Here is a 16,440-nt window from a genome sequence, read left to right on the forward strand (position 1 = left end):
CATTGTTCGAACCGAGATAGACTGGGAGGTAATTACCACAGATTTGACCAAAAATCGTCGGCACGCACCAGCGGTAATTAAAATCTAATCAGATAATATTGGTGCTTTGCCGAGTGTGCGCTTCCCACTCAGATAACCACGTGACCTCTAGTTAAACGGAACAATTAGATGGTGGACACTGGAACTCGTGGTTGACTGGGTGGCGTTCGTGGTTTTAAAACAACCCACCGTACCACAACGTTAATTCTGAGCAGTGGCTCCAGGTCCAGCTCCACCGAGGATAACGGGGGAATAATCCCCCTGAGTGACAAGCTGGTGTCTCAGAACCCGAAACAATATTATGAAGTGGTTCTACAGGTAATGCATATTATGAAGTGATTATACAGGTAATACATATTATGAAGTGGTTATACAGGTCATGCATATTATGAAGTGATTATACAGGTAATACATATTATGAAGTGATTATACAGGTAATACATATTATGAAGTGGTTACATACAGGTAATACATATTATGAAGTGATTATAAAGGTAATACATATTGTTCTAGATTTCCGCCCGCCGGCCTGCGAACGACCGCTTGTAGCCGAATCACGGCCGTACGCCCACCGGACGAGCAATCCAGTCGCGGCTTTCCGGATCAACGCCGAAAACCAGCCACGGGTGTGTTTTTGAGCACACCACAACCTTGTCCGTACTCTACCCGCGCTACAAGGTCAATCGCCGAATTGCGATATACCTAATTAATTGCGCGGGTAGATTACAGAGAGATTGTACCTCAACGGGACCGCTTGGAAATGAGCCGCTTAAGCAGCTCGCTTCCTTTTGGGATAACCGAGCGGGGTATTATCGCGCAGCCCCGTTGGACCCGATCACTTTACTGGCTATTTAAAAACCAACTATATTCCGAGTACAAGATGGCAGCTCAATTAAGGAAAAGACGCAACGAACGGCGTACATTTAAACAAGCACATTTAATTAAACAAGGCAATGCAATTGATGGGTATGATGCAGTGGGGGAAGGGGAGAAGGAGAGCAAGAGCAAACATAAGCCTACAGCCGATTACTATAATTATTATTCACAAGCACTTATGCAGTTTTACTTAGAGATGGCACCATAAACACACACACACAAACACCCAGAAGAAAATGAAAGGAAAACAGGACTGGGTGGTGAGCTCCAAGAGCCCGTGTCCTCCACGATCCGACCCAGAGCGACGACCGAGCTCCCTCGAGCTCTCTCCTCTCCTCAGCATGCCTCCCCCGAGACTCACGGAATCCAAGCTCCACGCGAGACTGCGAGAGCCAGCCCCCACAACCATGACCCAGCCACGAACGGCCACAACCACTCCGACGACTCGATGATTCGGACCACTCTTTTCTTGTCACAACGTTGACGACTCTCCCACTCTTCTTCTCAGCGCTCGTGTTCCGCCGCTTTATATTCAAGCACCGCCCCTTTTCAACTCGCGCTCTTCCTTCCAGAACACGCGGGAAACTTCCAGAATGAAGCATTTTCCCGCCAAATTAGAGACGCGCGCCGCCGCGGTAGTTGTCTTGGTTCTTTTCTTTGTCCCTCGCAGGGTGAAATCCACCGCGGAGACGCCATTCGTTCGGGGGAGGGGGGAACGGGGGCCGCCTGCTTTCCGTCAACGAAGGCCAGGCCTCTGGCAACCGTGTGCCGAAGTAGAAAACGCGGTCGTGGTTGAGGCAGCGTGGTTGTTGTGGTTGGTGGGTGAGGCGATCGTGGTTGGTGGAGAAGGTGTTGGTGGTGGCGGTGGTTGTTGTGAAGCGGTTGATCCAAAATAACGATAGTAAAAGGAAAACGGCTAACTCAAAGATCACAGCCCTGATCACACCAATAAATCCCATTCGACAACGGTGGGGAAATCTATCTGAACACAGACTTAAGGCCCAGTCACACCTTGATGTTTTAGCCAGCGATGGCAACGTATTAAAATTTATGTAAAACGCTGGCTTACGTTGAACTTTTGATGTTTTTTTTTTAAAGATTCGGACGTATTCATAGCGACTTGGTCTTATGTATAACGCATTAGTAACGGACACAGAACGTTTCGTTGTGTTATAGATAACTTATACCAACGAATGCTGAACCTGTTGTCGGCCTACACAACCTATGCCCAACGATAGTCTAACTTAGGCATAGCGTGTTGCACGCATCGCCGACGATGTCGTGACGTAGCCTATTAAAAGGCTGACGCACACCGATTCGAATCATAACTGCCATAGAAATGGAAGTGTCAACATCGCGGTCACACTTTGGCGATCTTGCCATCATATGCCGACCTAAGAAAAATGTGTCTAAAACGTTGGGGCACGTCAAATACGGTATGAGTAAGTTTGGTATACGTGAGTACAACGCTAAAGTACGCTATCATACGTCGTAGTAAGTAGAGTGCGTCAAGAAATTTTAAACATGTTCAAAATTTTACGACGTACTTGGCGTATGACACACGTTCCGCATGCGATGGGGATAAGTTGTACACACGATATGCGGACGCTTACACACGTCCACAAAGGCTACTTATAAGCTACTCATAAGTCGAAACACGTCGCGGTAATGTCTTTTTTACGCGAAACTTATTTCTAACTTATGTTTGACGTGCTTTGAACCAATTCTTTACGTAGTCCCAACACACATTGACGTATGTAGACGTATTCCAATGACGTCTTCCGGTCGACAAAAAAATAAATGAACGTGTTTCTAACTTACAACTGCCATATAAAGACATGTTCCCAGCGATTTTGGGAATTGGTATATAAAAATGGTGTTCATAAAAGGGGAACCCAACAGTGTTTTTGAGTCCTTTTTGAGTCGATGTCCATGTCAGCAGTAACAGTATCAGTATTAGTATTAGTAGTAGTTTGTTCATGTTAGCAGTAGTAGGTGAGTGTAAGGGGGAGGGTGTGGGTTATGATGGATCCTCCTTGCGTCCGCGTGTCCACGGGTAGGAGACATCTTTGCACCATTGTTCGAAGTTCTTCGCGGCTAATTTTTTATGGGGCTTTTTCAACAATGAGCTATGGCTTGTTTTTACCATTTAGGTCTATTCATAACGGGTTGGACAAATGCACAATGAACTAATAATGTGCATACAGCGCTTCGATAACTTATAGATACGGTATACCAACGAATAATTATCGTGTAGCCGGCGTTCACAAACTATGCCCAACGATAGCCTAACTTATCCATATCGTGCGGCAGTTTACCTTTGCCGGTGACGTGGGGTTTGCTATTCATAGGCTGCCACTCAACGATTTAAATGGCTGCATCTCCACTATTGAAAGCAGACGCTTGCGCTCAACAATTGGATTTTTTTTTTTTTTACACTCAACGACTTTTAAACGGTACCACTCAGCTATCTTCATTGTTTACAATGAACGATTTAAATTGCTGTCACTCGCCTTTGTTTTTTGACGCTGGCGCTCGGAAATTTTAATCGTTTCTATTGAACGTGCTAAATCACTCAAACTCCACTATTGAAAGTAGACGCTTGCGCTCAACAATTGGATTTTTTTTTACACTCAACGACTTTTAAACGGTACCACTCAACTATTATCATTGTTTACAATGAACGATTTAAATTGCTGTCACTCGCCTTTGTTTTTGGACGCTGGGGTTTGGAAATTTGAAGCGTTTCTTCTGAACGTGTTAAAACGCTCAAACTCGACTATTTTAAATAGATGCTGCCGATGGACAATTGGAATCATAGCCAAGCTAGACATCGAAGTGTGAACATCCTCGTCATGCCGAAGAAAAGTTTGAAGAATGCTGCAAATAAGTGTCCTGGCCGTGGCCGTTGACGCTGATGCAAGGACGATCCATTATACCGACATCTTTCAGCCTATGCGTAACTTAAAAGTAACGTCTGTCGACGTGTGCAACGATCGCGTAACGTGCCAACAACACGTTAATCATAGGTTAGAAATAAGTTTCGGGTACGCTAAACATTACCTCGGCGTGTCTCAACTTATGATTAACTTACAAGTAGCATGTGTTGACGTCTGTCAACGATCGCAGACCGTGCATACAACTTGTGGCCAGCGTAGCGGAACGTGCGAGTCATACGCCGCCATACGTCGTGAAATTTCAAGCATGAAAAAATTTGAGGACAACCGAAAAGTACAACGTTTAAAGCCAGCGTACGACGACGTATGGCAGTGTTTTTCAGCGTGCTCTCAATGTTATCAAAACTTACCCATAACGTATTCAACGTGTGCCAGCGTTTTAGAAAAAAATTTCAAAAATCGGCATACGTTGGCTAAAACGTCAAGGTGTGACTGGGCCTTTATCGGCATAACTGAACTAAGGACCTATATGGTGCTCTGCGAATTTGCACAGCCGTAACAATATTATGAAGTGGTTATACAGGTAATACATATTGTTATGGCTATGGAAATTCGCAGAGCACCATATAGGTCCTTAGTTCAGTTATGCCGATAAGTCTGTGTTCAGATAGATTTCCCCACTGTTGTCGAATGGGATTTATTCGTGTGCTCAGGGCTGTGATCTTTGACGTAGCCGTTTTTCTTTTACTATCATTATTTTGGACCAACCACAACGCCAACCACCAACCACCTTCGCCGCAACGCCAACCACCTTCTCCACCATGCCAACCACCAACCACCTTCTCCACAACAACGACATGTCCTCACCATCTCCTAATCCACATCTCCCCCAATATATCAACACGAACAACATCGCCTCACCTTCGTCTCCGAAACGACACCATCTTGGCGCCAGCCACGGCGAGTCCGCATCGAACAGCATCGTTGCAGACAGACGCGGGGGTTTCCTCTCCACGCAAGTAGGTGATTTCGCGCACGTCTGCTCGCCGCGAAGGGTCGCTGCTTCGCGCACGTCCGCTCTGTGCAAGCTTCATCCGAGAATCGGATCAGATCGAGAGGGGCGGAGCCAGCGGGGGGGGGGTGTCAGAGATCAGAGGTGAGGGATCGAAGGCCAAACCTCGTCTCTAGGGCCCTATAAAAGGGCGAGCGGAGAACCAAGCGCGGCGAGTCTGTGGAGTGTCTGTCGGGGTTCGGAGCGCCTGGAGCCTGGAGCCTGCAGTTGGTGGCGAAGCTGAGGAGAGCTGAGGAGACACAAGCAGGGAGCACAGCAAAGCCTGCTGTGCTGCGCAGAGCTGCGTGTTCGTGTGAGGGACGTGGAGAGAGCCGGAGAGAGCTCGCCAACCAGCACCGAACGGTCTGAGGTGATCGGGATTCGGAAGTCCGAGCATCGCTGAGGGATGGACGGGTTCTTAAAGAGAGCATCAACTCTGAAAGAGAAAAGACCCGTTCGCTCCTCTCAGGCGTTGTCGGCTGGGGCCTGAATTACCAGGCCGCGGCCGAGCCACGGTTACGCTAGCTGCCGTGGGGACGGGACGTCGCGGGTTGCCCCAGCGAGTCACCACCATTGAAGGTAACCTACGCGGCCTCTTGGAGCTCCTTCGGTCCTCAAAGCTCCATGTTATAAAGACCCCGAGAGGTCCAGTCTACCCTCTTGCCTTTGATGGGGTTCTTTTTTCCTTGTTTCTTTGTGCGAGAGATGTGGCGCCAAGTCCAATAAAGTAGAACTGATAAGTGTGTAAAGAATAAATAGACGGTCGTAGCGCTATGTCTTGCTCGCGTCTTGTCCCTACCCCCATCCATTGCATAACTGCATGCGTGTTTTGCATTCATTGCTTGATTGTATACGTGCATGGTTGTGTAGAAATAAATGTGCTTGTTTGAATGTTAACCCGTTCGTTGTGTCCTCTTGCCCCAATTGAACTGCCATCTTGCCCTCGGAATATAGATGGTTTTTAAATAGCGGGTAAAGCGATCGGGTCCAACGGGAGTCGCGATAACACCCCGCGCGGTTATTCCAAAACAGAGCGAGCTGCATTAAGCGGCTCGTGTCCCAGCGGCCCCGTTGAGGTACAATCTCTCGGTAATCTACCCGCTCGATTAATTAGGTATATCGACAATTCGGCGATTGACCCTGTCGCGTGCGGGTAGAGTGCGGATAAGGTTGTGGTGTGGTTAAGAACACACCCGTGGCTGGTTTTCGGCGTTGCTCCGGAAAGCCATGACTGGATTGTCCGTTCGGTGGGCGAAGCGGCCGCTATTGGTTAAACGCGATCGTTCGCACGCTGGCGGGCGGGAAATCTACAGCAATATTATGAAGTGGTTATACAGGTTATATTATGAAGCCAACAGATTATGAACTATGTTTGAAATCTAAAACTTGTGGTGACTTGGTTATCACTCAAAAAGGCATCACATAGAAAAGATTTGGAATCAGTGGAGCAATGGGCATAGTACAACGATCCAGAATATATTTGAGAATACAGAACTGGCTGGAGCACATTAATGCAACTGAGCTGGAGGATCAAGGTGTGTCTTGGCATCGTAGTTGCTATAAAGCTTCTGGATCATTTTTTAAATTTCTGTATCAAATTGTATCCATCCGCAACCCCTCAACCTCACCCACCCATCCTTGCTTTATCAGTCTCTGTATATTTTCTCCCTTGGTCCTGCTATGGCATTTCCCCCTTCTCTCTGTTTTTCCTTTTGTAATGTTTCATCCTGATCTGTTCTGTTGTTCTAGCTCTTCCACAAGCCTTGCAGAAATAATATACAAAAAAACAAACAAGCGGTCAAATACTCTGTAGCGGGAAGTTTAGAAATGTTTTTTACACCCAGGGTATATACTTGTCTTGCCCTCTTACCTGCTTTGTGCAGTGATTTCATTCTAACGTTAAAAGAGAGTAATAATCTCCATAAGTTACTCGAGACAGATTTGCTCAATTACAACTAGAAATGGGATGACTTGGTAAATGTTTACGACATAGTATGCAAACTGCTGTTGAATAAAATGGAGTCAAATACAGGTACAACAATTTGGAGAAGGGGGGAGGGGGGTGGAGGGGTAGAGGTGGGGACCTCAGCCTGAGGGGGAGAAACTGCGACCCCCCCACTTCAATAACCATTGTGATTTACCTCCCAGTCTTTTCTTACAATTTCTCAGGTAGTAAAGGATGCAGAAACCCAGTTTCAGATTGCATTCCAGAGCGCTTGAAGAATCCCAGGTACAGCAAGGAGCATTTACAACCGAGTGCTAATGTACAGAAGCCTCATCGCAGCAAAAGCATCTGCATTGTGTATTCTTCATTAGGCCAAAAAAAAAAAAAAATGTTGCATTGGCATAACGGGTCACTGAAAAATAGGGTAGGTCGGTCGGGATATTTTTTTTTTTCCTAATAAATCCCTCCCAAAATCTCCCCCGGCTCGAGTACCACCCTTTTTGTCGGCGGGTTCTGTCCGAAACACTTCCGGGTTTTTGCGATCGCGATCGCAATCAACAAGATACTTGAAAACGATAGCAAAACAACAAAAATAGCAATAAAATAGGGTCGGCAAAATTTTTCGTTTTTTTTTTTTTTTTTTTTTGCTATCTAGCAAAAAAACAAAAAAAAAAACCGTAGGGTCGGCGGAATTTTTAGGGTTGGGCGGGTTACGCCAATGCAACATTTTTTTTTGGCCTTATGTGAAGCCTAATTGCACAAACTTTTGAGAACTTACTTTTTGATTGAGCAATGAAGACCGATATTCTATTCATGTTGGAGGAAATCGATTGATTGTGTGCGTTGTGATAACACTTACACCCTGTGTAACATTGCAAGTATTAAACTAACTTACAGTACAATCCAAACTCTGCGTAACAGTACAATTATTAAACTAATTCACAATCCACATCTTTCTCGCTTTGTCAACTGACTTCAGGTGCAAGTGCCACTTTGGGTTTTGCCAGCGAAGGTGACTCAGATTGAGGAAGTCGCCCCAGTGTTACATGGCCACTTGCTCTCTACATGAGCTTTCAAGTTCGGGTTTGATGGCGTCATTTTCTTTCCATTCACCGTTATCAACTTGATTTATAAAAGATGTCCAAATGACGTGTTGAGTTCTGCAGAACTGAACTAGAAATTTATTTACGACAGAGGTTTTCATTGGAATGTGTTACAACTGCTAAAGTAGCTGTAGATACACCTGAAGGAAGGTGCATAACATTAGGCATGGAAGCTTGTCACTCTCAGCAATAAAATATCATTGCTATTCCTGGTTAGGTATACATTGTCAAATGCTCCTTGACAGATGAGGTGTGCCAAAAAAAGTCTCACAGCAAGGAAATCTTTGCATCAAATGCTTTGCCATTGCCTTCCATGTGGGAACTGCTTCTCAACTTGCAAATTGGAATCTCAAAATCACAATGGAGAAACAAATCCAATTGAGCCAATCCAAAAACAAAACCCAGTACAGTGGAGTGAAACATCTGTAGAGTAGTTCAAGCAATAACCCAATCAAAAGGGGTTGACATATTGGATAATGATAAATAAATCCCTTATGGTGAATGATAAGTTACACTTAGGATGAGAGCATTTCCTCTTCTTATTATAAATAATAATAATAATAATAATAATAATAATAATCCCTCACCATAGTGTGGCGTCTCAATGCAATGGTTCATGACCTGCAGGCAGCGGAGCTGGCGTGCCATTTTTGGACAAATCACAAGCGGAAGCTCCATTACACCTGTCATCAAGAAGGATGAGAATAATTCAGATTTGCAAACTGGACTTTACTTGTGAGGACAAAGTTATGGAAATGTTTTAAAAATGTTCTTCAACCTGGATTTGCAACACAATTTTGTCCTGTTCACCCATATAGAAATATATATTTATACATACACATATACATACGTTGGACTGCTCTTGGATGGTTCGCGAAACGTGTATTGATCATAATTGTTAGATTCCCACCAACATGATGTTACACAGACGGCCCCAACTCATGGAGTAAAAGAATGTCCCTCAACAACCTCAGAGTAAATAATGATAAATATATGATCTACAAAATGTGATTTGGGAGAGGGGGTTGGGGGACGGTATCAAGAGGCCTTCAAGAAAAGCAAACCAGTTTCGACCAAAGTCTAGGCAGGAACATGTAATTTGTTCAGGGTGCAGGTGATAACTCACCTACTCTACGAAGGACACCGTAAAATATTTAATCTCCATTAACTCATGCTTGCAGACGGGACCGTCGGTTTAACGTCCATCCGAGGGACACACACACACACACACACACACACACACACACACACACACACACACACACACACACACACACAATGATGAATGTGAAACACCAGGGTGAAAGTTCATAGCTGGATTGCTATTCATACCCAGGCTCATACCTCCAACCTATCCTGGTAGTACGGATCATGACCTTATCGCAGAAAAATTGGGTGGAGGATCAAGCAGCAGCAGTGAGATATTCTTTGGTTATGGTTAATATAGAAGAATGAAATTATAAATGATAACCATGTTCATCGGGAATGAAAGAACTGTATATAACATGAAAACAGATACATACACGTTCTGTTTCAAAGCCATAATCTGACCTCCCATGATATCGTAGAGAAGTTGGAATCTGTACTTCTCTCCCTTGATAAACACAGCCTTGGCCATATGGATAAAGTAGTCCAGAATCCACATGTTGGCCTCCTTAACATGGTCCTCACAGTTATGGTTGGCCACCACCTGCCGCACCTCTGGCTCCTCCACCTGCCTCACCTCTGGCTCCTCCACCTGCCGCACCTCTGGCTCCTCCACCTGCCGCACCTCTGGCTCCTCCACCTGCCGCACCTCTGGCTCCTCCACCTGCCTCACCTCTGGCTCCTCCACCTGCCTCACCTCTGGCTCCTCCACCTGCCTCACCTCTGGCTCCTCCACCTGCCTCACCTCTGGCTCCTCCACCTGCCTCACCTCTGGCTCTTCCACCTGCCTCACCTCTGGCTCCTCCACCTGCCTCACCTCTGGCTCCTCCACCTGCCTCACCTCTGGCTCCTCCACCTGCCTCACCTCTGGCTCCTCCACCTGCCTCACCTCTGGCTCCTCCACCTGCCTCACCTCTGGCTCCTCCACCTGCCTCACCTCTGGCTCCTCCACCTGCCTCACCTCTGGCTCCTCCACCTGCCTCACCTCTGGCTCCTCCACCTGCCTCACCTCTGGCTCCTCCACCTGCCTCACCTCTGGCTCCTCCACCTGCCTCACCTCTGGCTCCTCCACCTGCCTCACCTCTGGCTCCTCCACCTGCCTCACCTCTGGCTCCTCCACCTGCCTCACCTCTGGCCCCTCCACCTGCCTCACCTCTGGCTCCTCCACCTGCCTCACCTCTGGCTCCTCCACATCCCCAACGTCCATCCTCATTGCATCTCCATTAACATTAATTTCTTCCGTGGTCTTCCCTTTGCTCGTTACATCTCTCTTTTCCCCCGTTTCACACAACTCCTCCATCGCCTTGCTATAACCTTTAAAAGTAATTGTTATTTTCCCGCACTTTCTTCACGACGCACACATTGACCATTACGTCTTCCATTTCCGGAAGTTAATACGTCATTTCCTGAAAACGAAAAACGTACCGGGTCACCGGCGGCGCGGCACAAGATGATCACCAAATCAAACAGGATAATAACACAAAATGTGCTGAGGAACATTTTATTTCGCCTTGAACAAACAATTAAAAAAATTTTTAAATGGATCTTACTTCATTAATTAAACCATTGATTTTTTTTTATCCGTTTCGTGGAAGAACAAAGCCGACGTGAGTGAAATCCTCGTCGAATGTTGTCACATTTCCGTTCTGTCGAATTACGTATAAACTTCTCAACGAGGCTTGAAGATAAATAATAATAATATTAACGCCTTCCGCCGTTGTCATTTTCACGACGACGTATATACAAAATTATATTTACTTCACAAATCCCAAAATGAAGTATTATTCACACCAAACTATCTGGCCGAATGATTAATCAAATGCTCACACTGATCTCCATAACAATATCCGGCATCATGTGATCATTGGATATTCGGCGTCAAGTGAACAACTGAAGCCACAGAGCGGCCATGATACCACTCCCTTTCACAGCGTTGAGGAGTGCTGCATCATGTGATCATTGGATATTCGGCGTCAAGTGAACAACTGAAGCCACAGAGCGGCCATGATACCACTCCCTTTCACAGCGTTGAGGAGTGCTGCATCATGTGATCATTGGATATTCGGCGTCAAGTGAACAACTGAAGCCACAGAGCGGCCATGATGCCACTCCCTTTCACAGCGTTGAGGGAATGTTCCGTTAGCAAGCGGCTACACTCCAACGGAACGGAGTGCTCGGCACCGCCTAACAATATGGCGGTCTCCATGGTAACAACGTACTACAACAGCAAATGCTGTCCGGGCCGTCGTTTTCACTTTTATTCCATCAGATCCTTTGGTGACAAGTTCCCCAAACGAATTTATCGTCTTTTAGCAGCGGCTGTAGAGGGTTACTGAGAAGAGGAAAAGAAGGAGAAAGAAATGGAGAGTCAGAAGGGGGAGCACCCGCCAACCTTATCGATGATTCGATGAACCTTCCAGTTCCGATGCACATTGCGAGGTGAGGGTTGTTGGGTGTTTGTACGTTTGTAGATTTTTAACGAATATTCGGATGAAAAGTAGGAATAACAATAATAGTATGAACTGCACGTTTTAATATCGTCCTTGGTGACGGAAGAAATAGCCACAAATCGTTTTGAATCAGGACTGTGGTGGCTATTTTGCTCACGAAAGTGGGTGACCTCCGTGAGCAAGCAGCTTGCTATCGCTTGTTAAGCGTGCCGTTCCGTATCAACCGCTTTTTAAGCCACTTACTAAGCCTTTCGGCGAGCGGAGCAATCCATGAAGAGAGGTGCTTCACTCCAACCTGTGGCCTTTTATGAAAAACACCGGAGAAAAAAAATGCAAGGCTGTTGGATGCCATTTTGGTTTTCACCAGAATTTTCAACACTGAATGGTGTGAAAATACAGGATGAACGAGAAGGGCACTCGGTTACCTCCGAACGGATACCTCCGCCACGCAAAGCCTGATCCACGAGAACATATCTGGCTCAATACATTTTTGAAATATCATGCTACACAACGCTGTATGGTTTTTGGCCCAATCTCTCAATGGTGAAGAATCACTTTAAAAATTAAATAATTCTCGTATCCAGATCCGGATTCGGGTCTTCACCAAAATCGAACACCCAACCTGTCCACCAAGTTTCATCCGAACCCGTCCAAAACTTTTTGAGATATCCTGCTACATATTAGTTTAGCACGATCTCTCAATGGTGAAGAATCACTTGAAAAATTCGAGCAACCGGATCCGGATCTTCACCAAAATATAATCAGTTCGTCCGTGTCACACAACGAACGTGTCCACAAACTTTCGTCCGGATCTGTCCACAACTTTTTGAGATATCCTGCACACAAACGAACAAATGAAATTGCTCGTTGAGCAAGGAATTGCCGGAATATCTTTGTCATATCTCCATGATCTCTGAAAAAAAACAAAAACCTGGAAATCAATTTGGTTCTGATAAGTCGATAGTGCTACTGTTTAATGAGTTATAGCACTTAGTTTGGTCATGATCATAACTTGGAAGTCAATCGGACTTGAAATGGCGTTTTTATCGCAATTTGAAAGTTTTGACCTTGAAATTTGAAAGTTCCGCAGAAAAAAAGAATCACCCCCTGACATTCGACCCCTGACTGCTAAGAAGGGTGTTGGTGTGACACCCCCAATGGGACATATGGTTGGATGCAGAATTGGTAGATGCACATTTTGGATTTGGTTTGAAGTCGATCTGACCATTTTAGTGGACGTTATTGAGAAAATTAGAATTTCGGTTTTTCGGTGACCTTGACCTTAAACTTTAACCTAGATTCACCAAAAACGAAAACTGTCTAAGTTGGACCATGGCCGACGTCTGTACCCAGTTTGGTCATGATCGCTGAAACGGTGTGGCTGCTACAGGGTAAACAAACACACAAACAAACAAACAGACAGACAGACAGACATACAGAATGACACACACAACCGACCAACATCCTTTGGATTCCGGCAATTAACAAACAGACAGAAAGGGGTGAAAACATAACCTCCTTCACCTTCAGTGGTGGAGGTAATAAACAAACTATTTCACATGTGAATGAATATGTTATTCACATGTTATGTGAAATAAACCTTCATACAAGTTGGAGGCGACGAAAAGCAGGTTGGTAGGAATCAAAAGCGAAGTTTCATTTTGCTTACTTTTTATCAAACTTGATAAAAATGCTCTTCGAGAGATTGTCACCGACACAAAATACACCAGAATACTGGGAGAGCCGTTCATTGACGAGTGATGATAACATTGATAACGAGGTTCCAAGTAAGAGAACTTCGAACTCAGTGATTGTGGTGACATGATATTCAATATGTAATGAACCATTAAAGAATGCCTTTTGATCCATGTCAGAATCCATGCAAGGGAAGAGGGGAGGGCAGAGATTTGGGGTTTGGGGGTGAGGTGGGAGAGCGAATATGGGACTGAGTTGATAGGGGGAGGATGAGAATTTGGGTGGGGAGTGGGGTTGAAGGCTTCCGGTGGGGGTGGGGTGAGGATGTCAAACAGTTGTGGAAGAGGGGGTTTGAGGTGTTGTGGTGGGGAAGGGGTTTAACGCTTGGAGTGGGGAGGGGATTTCATCCTTCGGGTTGAGAGGGGGTGGTTGAGGACGGTGGGCTTGGTGACTTGGAATTTTGGAGGAGGGGTGGGGGCTGTGAGGAAAGGGGAGTTGAACACTTGAAATCAAATTTTACATTGCGGTCTATTCCGCAGGACTCTGCCAGTACGTATTTATAAAAGGCTAATGCTACCTCTCTGTCTGTCCGCCCATGACACACCGAAACACAACTTGAAAAGAAAAAAACAAAAATCGCACCCATGTCCAAAGGAAGTGGTTCAGTTTGGTATTTTTAATATGAAATAGACAAAGCCTAGAAACTAAATAAATTAGAATTACCCTTTCGAACCTTTTCGAATTACCTTCAGAATCACGCTTTCGAATTACACTTTAGAATTACCCTTCAGAGCCCGTTAGAATCACCCTTTAGAATTACACTTTGGAATTACCCTTCAGAGCCCTTTTGAATCACCCTTTGGAAACTTTTATAATTACCCTTCAGAGCCCTTTAGAATCACCCTTTGGAAACTTTTATAATTACCCTTCAGAGCCCTTTAGAATCACCCTTTGGAAACTTTTATAATTACCCTTCAGAGCCCTTTAGAATCACCCTTTGGAAACTTTTAGAATCACCCTTTACAACACTTTAGAATCACCCTTGAGAACCCTTTAGGATCACCCTTTATAACCGCCCTTTAGAACCGTTTATAATCACCCTTTAGAACCCTCTATAATTACCCTTTAGAACTGTTTGGGATCACCCTTTAGAATCCTTTAAAATTACCCTTGAGAACCGTTTAGAATCACCCTCTAGACCCTTCGGAATTACACTTTAGAACTGTTTAGAATCACCCTTTAGAATAATCTTTTAGAACCCTTTAGAATCGCCCTTTAGAACCCTTTAGAACCACCCTTTAGAACCGGTTAGAATCACCCTTTAGAACCCTCTATAACTACCCTTTAGAACTGTTTAGAATCACCCCTTAGAATCCTTTAAAATTACCCTTGAGAACCGTTTAGAATCACCCTTTAGACCCTTTGGAATTACACTTTAGAACTGTTTAGAATCACCCTTTAGAACCCTCGAGAACCACCCTTTAGAATTACCCTTTAGAACCGTTTATAATCACCCTTTAGAACAAGCCTTTAGAACCATCCTTGAGAACTGTTTAGAATCACCCTTTAGACCGTTTGGAAATACACTTTAGAACCGTTAAGAATCACATTTTAGAACCCTTTAGAATAACCCTTCAGAACCATTTAGAATCACCCTTCAGAACACTTTAGAATTACCTTTTAGAACCCTTCAGAATCACACTTCAGAACCCATTAGAATTACCCTTTACAATGCTTAGAATCACCCTTTAGAATTACCCTTAAGAACCGTTTAGAATCACCCTTTAGAACCATTTAGAATCACCCTTTAGAATCACCCTTTAGAATCACCCTTGAGAACCCTCTAGAATCACCCTTTAGAACCGTTTAGAATCACCCTTTCAAACCGCCTTTTAGAACCGTTTACAATCACCCTTTTGAACCCCCAAGAATTGCCCTTTATGACCGTTCAGAATCACCCCTTAGAACCCTTTAGAACCATTTAGAATCACCCTTTAGAACCATTTAGAATTACTCTTTAGAACCGTTTAGAAACAATCATTAGAACCATTTAGAATTACCCTTGAGAACCATTTAGAATCACCTTTTAGAACCCTTTAGAACCACCCTTTAGAACCATCTACAATCATCTTTTAGAACACTTTGGAATTCCCCTTCAGAACCGTTTTGAATCACCCTTCAGAGCGCTTTAGAATTTCCCTTTAGAATTACCCTTTAGAATCACCCTTTAGAACCGTTTGGAATCACCCTTTAGAACCGTTTAGAATCACCCTTTAGAATCACCCTTGCGAACCCTCTCGATTCTAGAATCACCCTTTAGCACTGCCCTTTAGAACCGTTTAGAATCACCCTTTCAAACCGCCCTTTAGAACCCTTTAGAATTACCCTTTAGAACCGTTTACAATCACCCTTTCGAACCACCAAGAATTGCCCTTTATAACCGATCAGAATCACCCCTTAGAACCCTTTAGAACTATCTTAAATATTATTTCCGAGTTTGTGGTTTCGTGTCGCGCTATCTTCGACTTTGTTCTGCGCTCGAGTAACGTGATATTCGGCTTACATTCTCTCAAAGACCAGATGAGGTGCATGGTACAAAAAAAGTAAATAAAATGGTTCTGAAACAGTGAAATCGTGTTCCACTTACTGCAGTAAAGTAAAATTACTACTGATACTCTGCATCAGTTCCTTTCTCAAACACACCCACCCCAACATGTCGCGCAGAGCGCGGGTTATGCTAGTTTAGAATTACTCTTTAGAACCGTTTAGAATCAACCATTAGAACCATTTAGAATTACCCTTGAGAACCGTTTAGAATTACCTGTTGCGGGCCAGGGATCGGGTGAGAAGACCACTCGGTGGGGGAAGCTATCGCGGTTCCCACCAGACTCCCCGGAATTGTAGGCCGTCGCACACGGATAATTTCGTGATGCGGCGGGTCGCTTAATCGACCGTGGACGCCAATAACTCAACCGCATGACCTAGGTTCCTCCCGTTTATGGGTTAATCGGGTTACCTAATTAATCACGTGGTTTAATTACCGGGGAACACGCCCTCAGTACGCCTTGTCCGAACCGGATCACTCTTCTGGACCAGATCACTTTTCGGATCGGATTCAGCCGAGCGACACTGCCAAGGATGTACCGCCTAAAAGGAACGGATCATTGGGAATAAAGCCCCGGCAAAACTTGGATTCGGACCATGCTTGATCAATGGAAGAAAAGACAAAAACGAGCAG

General features: G+C 44.9%; 1 protein-coding gene and 1 long non-coding RNA gene across 4 annotated transcripts in view; one reads left to right on the plus strand and one right to left on the minus strand.

The window, feature by feature from the left end:
- The window catches only part of LOC147028345 (uncharacterized), a 66,843-nt gene extending 56,384 nt beyond the window's left edge, over positions 1-10,459 (minus strand). For both annotated transcript variants that reach the window (XM_085878664.1, XM_085878663.1), the window contains exons 1-2: positions 9,463-10,459; positions 8,499-8,594 (exon numbers count right to left, since the gene is read on the minus strand). In XM_085878664.1, the coding sequence (XP_085734790.1) occupies positions 8,499-8,594; positions 9,463-10,357 (991 nt within the window). In that variant the 5' untranslated portion in view covers positions 10,358-10,459. The remainder of the gene's footprint in view (positions 1-8,498; positions 8,595-9,462) is intronic.
- A 639-nt stretch (positions 10,460-11,098) lies between these two features.
- The window catches only part of LOC147028346 (uncharacterized), a 32,064-nt gene continuing 26,722 nt past the window's right edge, over positions 11,099-16,440 (plus strand). The window contains exon 1 of one of the 2 annotated variants that reach the window (XR_015057532.1): positions 11,099-11,496. This is a non-coding gene — a long non-coding RNA (uncharacterized LOC147028346). The remainder of the gene's footprint in view (positions 11,497-16,440) is intronic. The other variant, XR_015057531.1, reaches the window with a different exon arrangement.

Source organism: Eptatretus burgeri, chromosome 4 (assembly GCF_056783735.1).
Source record: "Eptatretus burgeri isolate ZD-2024b chromosome 4, Ebu_testis_v1, whole genome shotgun sequence".
Lineage (NCBI taxonomy): Eukaryota > Metazoa > Chordata > Myxini > Myxiniformes > Myxinidae > Eptatretus > Eptatretus burgeri.